This window comes from Canis lupus, chromosome 6, assembly GCF_011100685.1.
Source record: "Canis lupus familiaris isolate Mischka breed German Shepherd chromosome 6, alternate assembly UU_Cfam_GSD_1.0, whole genome shotgun sequence".
NCBI classification, from domain to species: Eukaryota; Metazoa; Chordata; class Mammalia; order Carnivora; family Canidae; genus Canis; species Canis lupus.
Genome location: NC_049227.1, coordinates 35,683,485 through 35,700,080, shown reverse-complemented (window position 1 = coordinate 35,700,080; position 16,596 = coordinate 35,683,485). Strand labels below are relative to the sequence as shown.

Below are 16,596 nucleotides of genomic sequence, written 5' to 3'. Positions count from 1 at the left end.
ATGATTCATCTGAAAATTAAAGGTAATAATGCCCACAGCACAGGAGACAATAAGAATTCAATGGGAGGCTGCATGTAGATTGTTTGTCGCAGTGTGTGTCACAGAGCAAGCAAGAGGTTGTTGTTATTATTATTCTCTTACCCTTTTCATTGGCTTTATTTATATGCACTCACATACATATGTCCCTGTCTCTAATAAATACTTGATGAGTTCCTTTAAAAATCACAAGATTCTCCATCATTTTTACTTGTGTCTCAAGACCCTCACCTTGGAAGGGGGACTTCAAACAATTAAAGTAGGTGCAGCTATCAGAACATCCACTGTAGCCATACTGCAAGCCCTCTTCCCTTGTAATCTCATTTAATCATTGTAAGAATCTGAAAAAGAGTAATTTTCATTTCCACACTATACACTAGAGAATTGAGGCCCAGAGATACAAAGTAATTTACTCAAGGTCACACAACTAGGAAGTGCTAAAGCTGGAGTTTGTACCCAAGCAGGGATGACTCCCAAGGTCAGAGCTCTTCCTTTATGCATACACTGGTCTTGTAAAATGTGATCTGTTTTCCATCTGACTTGTAAGAAGCTGGACACCAGGGTCGATAGGGAAGTTGGGCTTAAAGAAAGAACTTTCAGGACAGGGTGGTTAGCTCACATTGAGACCCTTCGGATGCTAGAGGAAAATGTGGCTTTATTTAGAATTAGCCATTCACTCATCTATTCAGCAAATATTTAATGAGCACTGTTTTTATTCCAGGTACTGTGTTAAGTACAGAGCATTGGGTAGGGAACAAAACCTTCAGTGTCTGAGTCCTCTTGAGTATTCAGTCGTGGAGTTGAGCAGGAGAGGCAGATACTCATCAAATGGTGATGTTTTGCCATGTAGTTATAACTGAGAAAAATGTGAGAAGAAGCCTGTTCTAGGTTTGCTGTGGAGAGGGATCTGGGAGGCTGTGCTAAGGAAGCGATATTTGAGATGAGAGTTGAAACCATAGTGTGGGTAGAAACCACAAAGGTGGTGGGGGGGGTTCTACTTTCTCTTCAAGCCCTGCTGCTGGAGCCTGGTGCATTGTAGGTGTCACTGAGCCCTCTCCATTACCACTTTCTTTGCATTTGAAGCAGCAGAGCTGTCTGTATCAGATTTCTGCAGTGCTTGGTCCTCTCTTTCTATCTTGTGTTTTTTTATGTGAGTTTTTGTGGTTTCTACATGGTTGAGATCCTTTGGTCTCCTTAATACCAAGTTTGTATCAGGCCAGCTCCAGACACTGATGGATTTGGGTAAACTTGGTTCATGTGAACTCATGAACATTTGCTGAGAAGCCTCAATCCTCTTGGTGGAAAGAACTCCCTGGCCATTTTGCTATGATGGGAAGGAGCATTTTTGTCTCCCAAACAATTTTGTGTAACACCAGTAATCAGCCAGTGATTCCTACCCATTTCTGCTAGTCTTTTATCGTCCAACCTGAGAATCCGTCTACAGGAATTAGAAATCCTTCCTCTCCCTGATTTACTTTGCCCTGACCCCTGTACCTCTAAGGAAACATCATAGGCCACAGAAAATCCTCCCTTTAAATGGTGGAAATGTGAAATTCTCTGGGCTCACAGTTAAAATTGGTAAAGGAAACTATATCAGGGAAGCTGTTTTTTGAAGTTGGTGGTCACACTTTCTCTCCTGCTAGAAATGAGTCCCAGAGCCCCACCAAAAAACTCAAACTAGACAACATCTCTGTTTTTAAAAAAATGACAAGTGTACCAAATGTTGGTTGAAAGTATGATCTTTAGAGTCACACAAAATAGATTTAGATGCTGTCTTTGCTGATAAGTCATGGTAAGACCTGGGGCAAATTCTTTCAGATTCTTCAATGCCTAGTTCATCATATCAAAAAAAAAAAAAAAAAAAAAAAAAAGGATGTCATGTCCAGAGAGGATTTTGTAACTAAAATGTCTGGTACATGGTAGCTGTTCAGTATTGGATGGCGATCACAACGGTTTTGATATTTTTTATTATTGTTATTTATGTATTTATTTATTCAGATCTTTGTGAATCCATATGGGAATCTGTGTAAGCCACATATATTGAGGGATGGCAGTCTTCTTCTTTCTTTCTATTTTTTAAAGATTTTATTTATTTGACAGAAAGAATGAGAGAGAGAGCAGCAGGCAGAGGGAGAGGGAGAAGCAAGCTCCCCGCTGAGCAGGGGGCCCGACACAGGGCTTGATCCCAGCACCCTGAGACCATGACATGAGCTGTGAAGGTAGATGCTCAACTGGCTGAGCCACCCAGGTGCCCCAGTCTTTTTCTATAAAGGGCCAAGTAGTAAATATTTTGGGGTCTGTAGGCCATATAGTCTGTCACAACTACTCAGCTCCATTGTAACATGAACGTGACCATAGATAATACATAGATGAATGAATGTGGCTGTGTCCAGATAAAACTTTTACAAACACAGGCCATGTGTTGGATTTGACTTATGGTCCATAGTTTGCCCATGTCTGATCTGCATGGCAGTCTTCATCGGCACAGTTGCCTGGGCTTGAACGACTTGTCTGGGTGGTCCTGTGTAGGTTTTACCTGGATAACTCAGTTACCTAGGCTAGTCAAAGGCACACTTTCTTGGAAAAGACACACTGGAATCTCATATTTATCCTTGGTGTAGGGTGGTTAGCAGGGCCTCAGGGGTGGTGGAATAAGAAATATAAATGTTTCTGGAACCAGGTGATAACCTGTACAGACTCTCTCCTTTGTACTCTGTGTAGGCCCCTCTGCTTCTCTCTGCATTGACTTTATTTACCCGACTTTCCACAGATGGACTTGATCTGCTGTGCTTTCTCCTTGTCCATTGTGGTTGCTCTCAGGAGGTGCTCTTGGCCCTCATTCTGCATCACTGTGCAAATGCCATGCCTATAGACTTTCATAGTGACACGTCTTCACACCCACGTTGTAAATTCCTGAGAGAGGACCCTTAATGTTCATCTGAGGGTCAAGTTTCTCTGCTTCTATCATCAGTCCAGGGAGAAACATGGTGAATATGATCAAGACCAGATGCATTCCTGGTCAGGTGCCATTCTTAGAAAATGAGATGTGGAGTTTAGAGGCACACCAAATTCTCCTCACCTTCATTACTCCTAACACAGAACTTTGTTCGATACTGTCTCCAACTGATACTTTTTGACTCAGCACCATATTTTAAGTGCCTAGCGTGGGCCTGGCTACAGAGTGATCTCTCTGCTTGTACAAGAAGGACTTGATGATATTTCCCAGTGGAAAGCATATACTTCTTTCCCCTCACTCTACCCCCAGAAAGTTTTAATTTTATATAAATTAAAATAATCCGGTCTCATGTATATTTCCTTTCACGGAGTTGTTATTGCATGCTTTGACTTCAATGTCCTGTCTCATGTACTCGGTAGAGAAAATAATATAAATACATCTTGAAATTTCCCTAGAGTTCAGCTTCCCTTTTTATACCAGGTGTAGCTAAAGTTTGGAGCAGAATAAAAAGAGCCTTGTTGCTTTACACACACCCTGTTATCTCTGGTGGGTTCAAATACAATTTCTCCAAGAAGGCTGTGGTACCTTTGCTCTTTCTAGCCTTGAATCTGAGAGTCTCAGGATTTCTTTGGAGTACACATAGCAGCATCTTTTTGACAGACAGTGCAAATTAAAAGATCCAGTGTGGCCCGGGAACCAGGGACCCAAACTTGCCCCTTGGGTTTTCATTTACAGTTAGGCACTGCAGACACAATTATTGCTGACAGGGAAGCAGAGACTGGTGGCAGAGTGTGTGTGACGGGAGGCTCATGCCAACCCGTAATTGGGAGGATTATTTTTAATCAGAACATACCCTACAGCCCAAACATTAGAAATCTCCTGTAAGGCCAAGACAGGAAATTAAACACACCAACAATAAGCCTCAAAGGGGGGGGATGGCATGTGGGGTGTAATATCGTTAGTCTTTCGAAGGTCCCTGGAGCTTTGAGTAGAAGTTTGCTTCCCTAGGGAGGGAGACTGGGAAGAAGCTTCCCATGGAGAAGTCACAGATGCTTTACCTGAGCCCCTGCTGGACAGGTGAGTACAGCCAAATTAAATGCAACGGGCAGGCTAATTGATGTTTATTGCATTTAGATAGTATGACAAGTCGAATATAAGCCTTGACGTATGTGCCAGGCGCTGTGTTGGCCACGGGTGTGCCTGAGCTCTGCTGTCACAGTCTTCTGGATAATCTTATTATTTGGCAAAATTTTGTAAAGCACATGAAGACTTTTGTATACATATAAAATATATATATATATATATATATTGAAAGGACTGTTGTTGACCAAGTAGGCATCATCCTCTGGCATCTGATACGATAAACATTAACTAGCATTAGCATTTGTTAACAAACTAGCATTTGTTAACTAGCAATGCCAGGTAATTACATTATGCAATCCTCACACCAGCCCTCTGAGGAGGGCATTATTTTCCCCAAGTGATAGAGAAGAAAACTGAGGCTTAGAGAGGTCAGGCAGCCTGTGCAAAGTTACATAGCTTAATGAATGGGAGAATTAATTTGAACCCAATTATGTGTCTAAAATCTATATAACACTGTCACTCATAAATAAGATAAAGCACAACCTAAGGCGTTAAGGTGCTAAAGACTGTAAATCCGTTGGAGAGGACAGACATAGAGACCGTTGTCTATGAGTATTGAGTGCTCAGAATCACTAATGGAATTCTGAGTGAGGAAGAGGGAGCTCTTCATTGTTCCTGGTGAGGGCTCCCTGAGGACATTAAGAAATGTTTACCGGGTAGACAAAGAAGGAACAGAATCCCAGGCATGGGACCAGCTAGTGATATGAGAGGGGCATGGGACATTCAGTTTCAATTTTTTTGAACACTGGGTTTTGGATTTTGTTATTGTTCATCTCACTCTCTTACATTTATCAAATACAAGGTGAAAAAAGATATTTGGGGAATACTCGACACAGAGACCATGCATCTGAAGGGATGGAGTAGGATGCAAAAAGATGATGTGAGAGAATCAACTCTCAAAGTGTCCCCTGCTGCCCTTGCTGTGTAGAATGTTTATTTATGTGTGATCACAATGGGAGATGGTTCTCCCTAGGAAATAAAGCACACATCGACAGTAGAATGGCATACTGGTTCTCAGTCTAGAGCTCAGGGTACTTAGATCAGTAGCAAATCCAGGGGCATGCTGAATTGTTTGCATGACGGAGTGTGGCCGATCCAACAATCATCCACCTGCAGTAGCAGCCTTTGGTCTGCAGCCTCCTGTAACATGGCTGAGAGTCACTGGATTCCCTTGGGGAGGGTCTCTATGTCCAACCTAGGGAGGCTGCAGTGTACTCCCCACGTTGGCTCGCTCTCTTCCCATCCCAGGTGTGATTAGTACCAGCTTCTCCATGCCCCGTCATTGCCAAATTGCACATAATAAGCCCATATAGTACTGGCTGCATTACTCTGTGCTTGACGCAGCTTCAGACCCCTTTCAAGGACACCTGGGTACGGCTGGAGAGTGTGCACCCACTCACAATCATTGATTAAGATACAGCTTGCCAATCTGAATGAGGAACTGATAGAGAATTCCCCTAGCCAGGTGAGATGCCATCCTGTGAGACCAATATCTTACATGTGGCTCTTTTATTGGCAAGTAACAGAAACCCACTCAAAGTAGGTCAAAAAATGGGGCTATTTATTACATAGCATAGGAGTCTCAGCCCCATCCAGAAACCGCCCTCCTATGGCCCCTCTTTTCTTGCCTATTCTTTTCTCTGCCACATTCTTCTTGCTCCAGAGCCTGGCTTCTTTTCTTCTTCTTGCTGAACACATGGCAGAGAATGGTGATCCCACAATTACTGAGTTCTCAGTTCTAGGAACTAGCAAAAACACGAAGAGTGCCTTCCAAATTCCTGGGAGAAAAATTGAACTGAGATCAGGTGAGGGTTCATCACTGTTGAACACAGCCCTAATGGAGCCAGGATTGTACACTTCAGACATGATTTCTGGATCTATGCTAGACAGAGATGGGGTAGGGGGAGTGAATAACTCAGAGAAGCTGTGTAGTCACCCAAAGCATGTCTAAAGTTAGCAACAGAGTGAGGAAACCTTCTTTCCATCCCTCCTCCTTTCCATCTATCCTTCCTTTGACAAATATATATTGAATGCCTTCATATCCACAACAGTGTGGACGGAGCTGGTGTTAAAATAGTGAGCAGGACAGACGCAGTCCCTGCCCTCATGGAGCTAACACAGTGGAGACAGGCAGACATCAGTCAAATCATTTATAATTCCATTTATAAATTCCATTTATAATTTTCATGGGAGAGTAATGAATGGGAGGATGAATGGGAGGATGAATGGGAGTAATGGGTGTGAAGAGCATCCCAGGCCGAAGATGCTGCATGTACAACTTCCCTGTGGCAGGTGGTGAGTGAGGTGTGATCCAGAACTGGAAAGTGCCCGGGGCTGGTATGCTAAGGGTCGAGAGGGAGGACATGTCTGGTCGCTAATAAATAAAGGCGGAGCTGTGGCCAGAAGCACGCCATGCGGGATCTCACGGTGTCTCAAGATAAAGACTTTGTCCTGAATGGAATCAGCACAGGGTTTAAACAATCGGGTGATACAGTGACGGTCACATTCTGTAGGGATTGCCGTGCCTGCTTCGTGGAGGCGTGAGAGGTGCAAGCCTGGAGCCACAAGGTGATCTTCGCTGCCCATTGCAGTCATCCGGGTGGGGACACCCTGAAGCAGTCCGTGGCACGCGGTGGGAGGGGAAGCAGGGTAGCCAGCCCTGCTTACCGAGCCAAGAAGTCAAACTGTATGCTGCCTGCCCAAGGGCCATCACCTCCAGGGTTTTGGAAGTAATTGGTTCGCGGTCCTGTGCATCCATTCTCACAAAGTGCAGAGGTGAGGGCAGCTAATGCAGGAAGCGAGCCTTCGCCTCCGTTCAGCCTGACTGTGTCCCGACGTCCTTTCCCGTTTCGTTCCCTTGCAGCCTTTTGGCTCTGGCATAGTCTCAGTGCAATGAAAATTCTACCCAATTCCACTGGGGCCCAGCATTCTCCCTTGCTCTTTAGGTCCTTTGAAAGAGTAATTACAAACTCAAGACAATCTTTGTTTTGTTTTGTTTCAACATACACAGCTCCTCTAGAACCCTACAAAGCATCTTAGATTTTTCTAACTCTCTGGTGCCGTTGCTAATGACCATTTCTGTTCTCACCTTGTTAACAATGGTTCTCAGCCTTTGTTTGCTTTTATCTATTTATTTATTTGGGAGAGGGACATAGAAAGTGGAACAGAGGGAGAGGGAGAGAATCTTAAGCAAGATCCATGCCTGATGCAGAGCCCAGCACAGGAATTGATATCACAACCCTGAGATCATGACCTCAACTGAAATCTAGAGTTGGATACTTAACCAACTGAACCACCCAGACAACCCCTTGGTTTGCTTTTATAAAACAACCCACCTGGGGGCGCATCTTGGTGGCTCAGTCGGTTAAGCGCCTGCCTTCAGCTCGTCATGATCTCAGGATCCTAGGAATGAGCCCACATCTGGCTCCCTGCTGAGTGGGGACCCTACTTCTCCTTCTTACTCTCCCTCTATGCTGCATCACTCTCTCTCTCTCAAATAAATAAGTAAATCTTTTTTTTTCTTTTTAATTTTTATTTATTTATGATGGTCACACACAGAGAGAGAGAGAGGCAGAGACACAGGCAGAGGGAGAAGCAGGCTCCATGCACCGGGAGCCCGACATGGGATTCGATCCCGGGTCTCCAGGATCGCGCCCTGGGCCAAAGGCAGGCGCCAAATCGCTGCGCCACCCAGGGATCCCTAAATAAGTAAATCTTAAAAAAAAAATCTACCTGGAGGATTTAAAAAAAAATATTTTATTTATTTATTCACGGGAGACACAGAGAGAGAAACAGAGACAGAGAAGTTCCCTGAGGGGAGCCTGATATGAGACTTGATCCCTGCATCCAGGATCATGCCCTGAGCCGAAGATATATGCTCAACCACTGGGCAACCCAGGCCACCCTGCCTGGAAGATTTGATGGATTCTTGTTAGTAAGGGGGTGTGGTTATAAAATTCATTTCAAGTGCACATTGGATTAAAAGAAGATCTAAATGTGAGCATAAAGCTGACATGGATGAGAAGTTAACATTATCATCAGGGTACCAAGTATGGGAACACAATGAAGGTCATTTTTCTTAGGGAGAACCTCCCTCTGGAATGAAGTTCAGTGCCCTTCCTTGGAGCCATACCACTTGGGGTGAGTGAGGAATCACTGTTTATGCTGTCCAGTGTAGTGAGCCACTGCTAAATGGCTGGGCGCTGTGCCAGACGGTGAGGCTACCAAGTTGAAAAAAAAAAAAAATGTCCTTGTCCTCCAGGAGTTCACAGCCTGAGCAGGCCAACTCTACAGTGGGTTAGAGTGTACGACTTTTATTCAGATAGAGGAGTATGTGAAAGACCACAGGGCCCATGGAAATAATTCAATCCAGCTGGACGGGTCGATGAAAGTAACAGAGAGAAGTTCACATTTGGGTGCACTTGTGCCTTTTGAGTAGTTCAATTTAGCTTGATCCTAGAGTATGTGAGTGAGTGTATGGAGGGAAGGAGGAAGTGACTGGAGAGGGTCAAGAAGGTTGAACCTGATGATAGGAGCTGTTGGTTATTTTTAATTAAATAAGAAGATGCATGCATATTTTGATACAAAGCCTGGGTATACTATGGGTCCAATAAAACTATTATATGACTACTTTTCTATTATTAGCATCATTAATATTTTTTATTATTACTAGGACACAGATAATTCTCCAACTGAGGCATTCTATGAATTTATAGAAGATAATTATATACTTTGACTATTCATTTCCTAAATGTTCCTACTTCCTTTTCCCAAATCCCCTTCTTTCCCTTCACGTGGTCATATTCTTCTCAGCATGAAGATCTCAGCTCCATTGCCACTTCCCTGACAAAGTCTTCCCCAACACCCCTGATTGAGATCTGTTTTCCCCATGGACTGTAGGCACCAAGAGGGCAGTGCTTGGCATAAAAAGGGGCTTAATAAATAATAATAAACTTTTATACAAACTTCTGGTTATAAAATGAGTAAGTCATGAGGGTGAAAAGTACATTATAGGAAATAGAGTCAGTGGTATCATAACAACTTTGTATGGTGGAGAGGTAGTAACTATTTGCTGTGCTGAGCACTTCATAATGTATATAATCGTCAAATTACTATCGTATACCTGAAGCTAATAAAATATTGTCTGTAACTATACCTCAATAATAATAGTAGTAGTAATAATAATGATAATAATACTTCAATAATAATAGTAGTAGAAATAATAATAATAATCATCATCATCATCATCATCATCAACTTTTAAACGGCATTGACTTTGTGCCAGGCACAATGTTAAGTGCCTTACAAATAGTAACTTTTAATACCTCAATCTATTGAGATAAGTAGTTTATTTATTCTCATTTTATAGATAAGGAAGCTGAGACAAGGAAAAACTAAGTGACTCAATCACGTTCACAAAGCTAATAGGTAGCAGAGCCTTGGATGACTGGGATGGATAGATGAATGGAAGGAAGGAAGAAAGGACAGATAAATGAGCTATTGTCACCACCATCCTCACCATTTCATAGCTGTATATACCCTCAGGCTTCTCCAGAGATAAATCTCTTCTTCCATTATTTTGAAACCACTCAGGGTTCTCAGAAGGTCAAATTTATCAACATCAGTGGCTCATCAAATGTGAAGATTTTTTTTAAAAAAGTCCATTATATTAAAATATTAAGAAAGAGGGATCCCTGGGTGGCTCAGTGGTTTGGCGCCTGCCTTTGGCCCAGAGCGTGGTCCTGGAGTCCTGGTATCGAGTCCCACATCGGGCTCCTGGCATGGAGCCTGCTTCTCTCTCTGCTTCTCTCTCTCTCTGTCTCTGTCTCTGTCTCTGTCTCTCTCTCTCTATCTCTCTATGTCTATCATGAATAAATAAATAAAATATTTAAAAAATAAAATATTAAGAAGGGGAGCATATTTTCCAAACATTTATCTCTGAAATCTGTGAGTTACATTGAGACTGGGTATACATTGTGTCACTATTTGAGAGGAGTAATAGAAAGAGCACTAGATCAGGATCCTAGAACCCTGCAAACCAACCTCATCTCTGCTACTTGTGTAGCACCCCAGAGGGTGAAGGGATCAGGATCAACCCTTTTGAGTATAGGGCACCATGTAACTCTTTTAGAGCTATTAGTAAATCTTTCTGGTTGGCAATGACCTCTCCCCCCGACTCATTGAATTATATGAGATTGTAATGGCCATTTGCAGTTTGTGTGATATTTTATTTATTTAAATAGCAATGAACATGGATCTTATGCTTCTGATTGGGTGATGATGTTTGTGAAATTGATTATTGATGGGACGCCTTATATCACAGTTTCATTGCACAATGGAGTCGCTTTGAATGTTATCGATCATGGGATCGAGCATTATAGAATCCTAGAGTTCTACGGTTGAAAAGATATTTAGGGTTTATTTCATTTCACCTAACTCCATGCAGGAAAATTTATAATAACATCTCTGAAAGATTGACTTTTCATCTTTCCTTGAAAACATCCTGTGGCATAGAGCTCACGTGTAAGGCAAGAGTTATAGCAGAGTGGTTCTAAACTTGATGTCCATTGGCTAAGTTCAAATCCAGGCTCTACTACCTGCAGGCATATTTTGTGCAACTTCCTTGAGCTGTCTGCACCTTGGTTCCCTCTTCTGAAATAGAGAAAATCGTAACACCTTTCTCATTGGAACGTGAAAGAACTAAATGAAAATATATTGAAAGACTTGATCTTAATTATTTTCATCAGCACCACCACCAGCCCCAGCACCACCACCATCATTGTTAAATCCACAGTATCAAGAGCCAATTTCAGAGGTTAGCCAGCGAGGACTATGACAAAAAAGGTGGAAGCACAATACAAGAATACATTCCTCGGCACTAAAGTCTTCTCCTCTCTTCTTCCCTAGGAAACTGCTCAAAGAACTCATGCCAGTGGAACTTACAGCTTCCTTGATCGGACTCAGCATTCAGTAAGTGCGAACACTTTTGAACCTTCATTACATAAATACATCTATTTCTTTGATCGTGTTCGAGATGAAAAGCTCTCTTCAGCAGGCCTGAAGTCCCCACAAACACTGCGCTGCCTGCCTGTGTCTTTCTTTTCTGCACTACTGCATTGGATTCAGAGGTGAGGGGAGGGTTTGCTAGCCAGAACCCCCACAAGGAACACAGGAAATGTATGTGCGTGTCGGTGGGTTAACCCTACCACTACTGGCTGGGGGTAAAAATAAAAATGTGCTTTTGTTGTCCTTTTGTTCCCTAAGCTTTTCTCATTAGGAGATATCTTGTTCCTCTCTCCCAGTTGCATGACCCTGCAAAGCAGAAAGAAATGCCAGCAAAACAGATCAGTTACTGAGACCACATATTTCTTGAGGCATTTAAGAACAATTCACTTTAGTCTAGAATACATTACTACTATATAAAAAGTACTGCAGAAAAAGAAATTCTATACTTTAAGATGCCGGGGTACATTTCAGAAATTTCATTTGTTTTTAGCAAGTAAGCACTTTCCGCCGTCTGCCTTTCTTATTGTGCGCAAGGACTTTATTTTTGGTGAAGCCAGCAGTATTTTCTCCGATTTCCCCGACTCTTATTTTTTATGATACTCTAACTAGCATTTGAGGTGGTGGTGTTTTTACAGACGCACCTTCCTAAAACCTTGGACATCTGCACTCTTCTGTAGTAGTTCTGTGCGCAAAAAACTTGTTTTATGAATCAATCTGTAATAAATATCAAAGTTTTAAAAGGCTGACTTAAGGAAATATTTATCTTTTTTCAAGACATAGCTTCCTTTGTAAGGCATCAGAATTTTTTTTAACATGTCCTACTTCTGATATTGCTGGAGTATAATTTGATATATCAAATATCATAAAGGGGCAGGTAAAATTGGAGGCTGTGAGACTCCAGGCCTGGAAGAGGCTGATCAGAGAGAATTCTTTGCCCTCAGTGGTACTGCATGAACTCCCCTTTTGGCTACAGAATTTGCATATGTGAATGGTAGAAGAGGGAGGAGACAGAAAGAAAGAAAAAAAAGATGGTGTATCCGCTGTTCGCTACATCAGAGTGACTTAGCGTAACCCTGATCAGCTAAAGCTTGTATCACACAGGAGATTAGACCTACAGCTTTTGTTCCCAATAATAAAGGAATTTTCATGTCTAATTCCCTACATGCCACATCTATCTTTCAATGCCTTTGAAGTTCAGGCTACAGCATTTTCTAAAAACTGTGAGTTTTTGTAAGTGGAAAGGAGGGGCTGTTTGGCATGAAGTCTGTTCAAATCTGTTTGGTGTGAAGTTAAATATGCATGTTACTTTATCTTTTTCTGTTTCAAGCAGTATCCTTCTCATAGATGCCTTTGTGGTGCTGGAGCAGGAAGGGTAAGGATGAAGGGAAGAAGGTTTCAAAGATGGGTTTTCAGATTATGTGTGACCCTCCCACCTTCCTCTCTACCTTCTCAACATGATACAAATTACTGCTTTTCAGAAAGGAATCCATGTTCTAACTCTGGATTGGGGCTGAAATTTCTAACCTAGGGGAGGCTCTGGTCCCTGAGATAATTAGTACAGTGTTGTAAGGAGCTCATGTTAATTTGTCTTTGGATATGGTATTTCCATATCTACGATTGCAGTCTAAAGAGGAAAAAATTATTAATTTGCTGCTCCACACCAGTGTGTAGATATCTGATAATTTAAAAAAAAATTTAAAAGGAAGAAATGGAAAAACTCCTCACTGGGGATATTTAGAGCAGCTGCCCAATTTCTGTGTACCTAATAGATTGTGATGCTTTCCTTGTAATCATAGCTTCGCTGGAGCAGTGAACCTCAGTCAATGTCTAGGACTAGAAGTCACTTCCCCTAGAACTGAAATTGAGTTCTAGGAGGTTGCTTGGTTATCGGGAAAGAAGATGACCAGAAGTCTACATTAGCCACGTGCCTGGGTCTTGGGTTCTTCTTACCAATTACACGTATGGTACATTGCTGGTTAGGAAATTTCTTCTTGTGGGATTTTACTGGGAACAACAGCTCTGCATTTAGAATTTACACACATCTAACATTGTGCCTGAGCTGATGTGACTCTCCTACCTTGGTCCATGTCAGGGTTTTAATGTCTCTGTTGGCTTTAGAAAATCAGTGTTCATTTACTAATTCCAAAATCTGGTTATCTTTCACTCTTCGATCTTTTCCAGAGTGTTACATTTGCATTGGTGCCCTTTGGCTGAATGTACATAATACAGAGTTAGCTCTTACAAACCAGTATCTATCTAGGATTTTAGCTCTCCACATTCCTTTGTGATCTGTATACACAAAGGAAAGCTAACAGGAGGCTGGTAGTAGTAGGGTCCTTGGTTGAACTTCAGCTTCAGAGTAATTTCCTCTAACTTTTAAATTTAAATTTCAGTGGAAGCCTTTCTTAGAGCTCTATCTCCTGTCAGATTATACTTCCATGACATGCTGTATCAGAATTATAATTTATTAATTAATGGGACCAAAAATTAATGTCTGCTTTTTTTCTTTTGTCCGGTGCTCTCCAGCACAACTTTCTGTCATGATAAGAGTATTCTTTATCTGTGCTGTCCGGTATGGTAACCACTAGCCTCATATGGCCACTGAACACTTGAAATGTGGCTACTGCCACCAAGGAATTAAGTTTATAATTTTGTTAATTTTTAGTTAATTTAAACAGTGTCATGTGGCTAGTAACAATCCACCACGTGGATGAGGCAGTTCTAGACTGGAGGCCCTGTGAATGTTGGGGCCATTTCTGAATTTTCCACCCTTGCATCCAGGCTGATATTCAGCTGGTATATACCCATGTAGACATTGTTTGGTAAACAGCTGCTGTCCCAAGCCCCTAAACATCTTAATTCCCTGCAACTCCATGTGCATCATTCCCCTACATGAACCCTTGATCCAGAACAAAAGAGTTAATGATCCTCCAATGCCACAGCATATGCTCATCCTAACTGTTTGGTGTCTGTCACACTCTGGTTATTAGACAGTATATAATCTCTGATTATGTCCATGGCCTCTACTGAGGTACTGGCCATAGTAGACAGTACTCCCTGGACATAGCAACAGGCGAGCACATGGAGGGTTGAAGGGATGAATAGATAGATGGATGCATCTCACCTTCTGGTGGAGTGTTATATATGTGGGAAAAACAGAATTGACATTAGACAGTAGACCAGTATGGATTTCCACGATGGCTGTGTTTTGTCTTCTACTTATCACTCTAGTTCTTATTCAAAGCTATGACCTCTGCTTTGTCAAGGCCTAGATGTGCCTAGGATAACAGACTCCAAATCTGTCAGTGAATTCCAGTGTCCTGTGTAGCACAGGTTGCTATACATCTGCACTTACTTCTGGCTGTTGCTTCTGACTTCAAATGCCTAACACTAAAATCAGACCACACCCTGCTCACTCCCCTCTGGACACCTTCTCTCCCTAGGTAACCCAGTCCCAAGCTTCAGTCACCATTGACTTTGTCTTGATTTTCATCCACTTCCATGAGAGAAGTGAGGCCTAGGCCTGCGGAAAGCTCCATTTGCATTCCCTCTGTTGGCATATCACTCCAGGTGCTCCTTCCTCAAATGGCAGTGAAGACTTCTTAAGTGGTTTTAATTCCTAAAGCCACCATCCTCTTGATTCCATCCTACATGTTGGAAGACCACTAGTCCTGGAAAGTGAATGTTATCTAGTTGTTTATTCCATTAGCTAGTTCCTTTCTAACACTGCCTTCTCACTGAGAATGCCTAGATATCTTATATTCTAACCAAACATTTTGATCTCTTGCCTTCCAAATGCCTTTACTTCTTGACTCCAAAATTTGTTTTCAGCAGGAGTAACCCTTCCTTATTCTTAATCTACACTTCAGTGTATATCTCTGTTAACACTCTCCTGATGAAGAGTGTACTTCAATTCCTTAATTCCCTTTGTAGAATAAGGAAAATACTAAGCCTGTTTTCAGTGTTGAAATTTGACCCTGTGATAATATTTTTAGAATCTGGACTCTGTGGAGCAAGTAAGGAGTAGAACAGTGTAAGGTGAATAGAAAGAGAATGAACAATGATTGTCCTTAGGGAAGTGGAGTTTACTTGAGTTAAAAGTCAGCAGATTGGCTGGAAATGGGAGAGGTCAGCCATCAGCTGAATACAGGAGGGAGGAAGAGCAAGAGCAGGAGCAATATAAGAACATTAATTTAAATGATGGCCAGGCCTAGGGTGGGTTTCATTCAAGTTGATTTAGAATCTCATGGTGTAGAGGACACACAAAATGATGCCCTCATTTGACCTTCCCATTTGCTCTGATACTTGACCATTGGTTACCCACCACCAGGCATCTGTGTTCACACATTTCATATATGTATCTCTTGTCTCTCTCAAGCTGCTGCATACCAAGTTCTGTAAAATCCTTCCTACTCCTCCTAGTTCCCCTCCTCTAGATCAGGAATAGGAACTTTCAAAGAGAGTCAGGCTAATGTCCTGGTTCTTTGAATGGGCCACATGATCCTTGACATGTTGCCCAATCTGACTTAAATTTATTCATTAAATAATAACAATAATAAGGAATTGAACTAGAATAGTCTGTAACTAAGACCCCTTCCAACTTGGAACTCAGTGAATAAACAAGAAGATAGAAATGAGGCCACAGAAGAAAAGATTGAAGGGAAACATCATTACTTCAGCAAGGCAGAGTGTTGAGTTATGACCAGCAGTGGCTCCTCCCTGCCCTCCACCTGTGGGCAAAAATGAACTCATTGTCTTTAGACAAGAAAATGAATATGCTAAGTAAGTCTGAGAGTAGTCCAGTACTGATATGCCACTTTCTGTTTGCAATATATATTAATTGTACCAACTGATATTGGTGCAATTTGATTCACACTCATGGGGTTGCATTACAGAATTAGAGGAAATGAAAGCAGGTTTTACCTGCAGCCACTTCTACTGGAGCACCTGGGAGGTGAAACCTTAGTATTCATCCTAATGATTCATCAGTTCCCAATAGAATGACCTGAAGAAAACAGTGACTTGGGGTTTCTGTTAAATCTCTTCACTTAAGCTAATGAATAGATCTACTTGCTGTTTCTACCCTGCATTATAATGTGAGGTTGTTTATTTGAGACATTGATGAACCAGTAGCAATGGCTGGAAACTGCAAAGTATAAGTAAACACAAGAATGGCTGATTAATAAGTTATAGAAACAAGGAATTTGATTTTTCCAGATGGAAGGGGCTACAGCTTTCTTTTGAGAAGCTCCAAAGCAAAAAGATAAAACTGTCTCCTAGTGCTGACAGCCAGAATATATATTTAAAAAAACAAAACAAAACAAACCATGTGGTTAGTTTCTTTTGAATTCAGGTTAACTCTTTCCATTGATGAGGATTCTTGCCTCAGAAGGTGCCAACCCCAACTCTGTACTGGGCACACAGTTGGAGGTAAATAAATGGTAACAATGATAAGG

General features: G+C 41.9%; 1 protein-coding gene across 10 annotated transcripts in view; it reads left to right on the top strand.

Annotated features, from left to right (window-relative positions):
- Window positions 1-16,596, top strand: part of RBFOX1 (RNA binding fox-1 homolog 1) — a 2,034,214-nt gene that overhangs the window by 847,136 nt on the left and 1,170,482 nt on the right. For all 10 annotated transcript variants that reach the window (XM_038540446.1, XM_038540439.1, XM_038540440.1 and 7 more), the window contains exon 5: window positions 11,042-11,104. In XM_038540446.1, coding sequence (XP_038396374.1) covers window positions 11,042-11,104 — 63 coding nt within the window. The remainder of the gene's footprint in view (window positions 1-11,041; window positions 11,105-16,596) is intronic.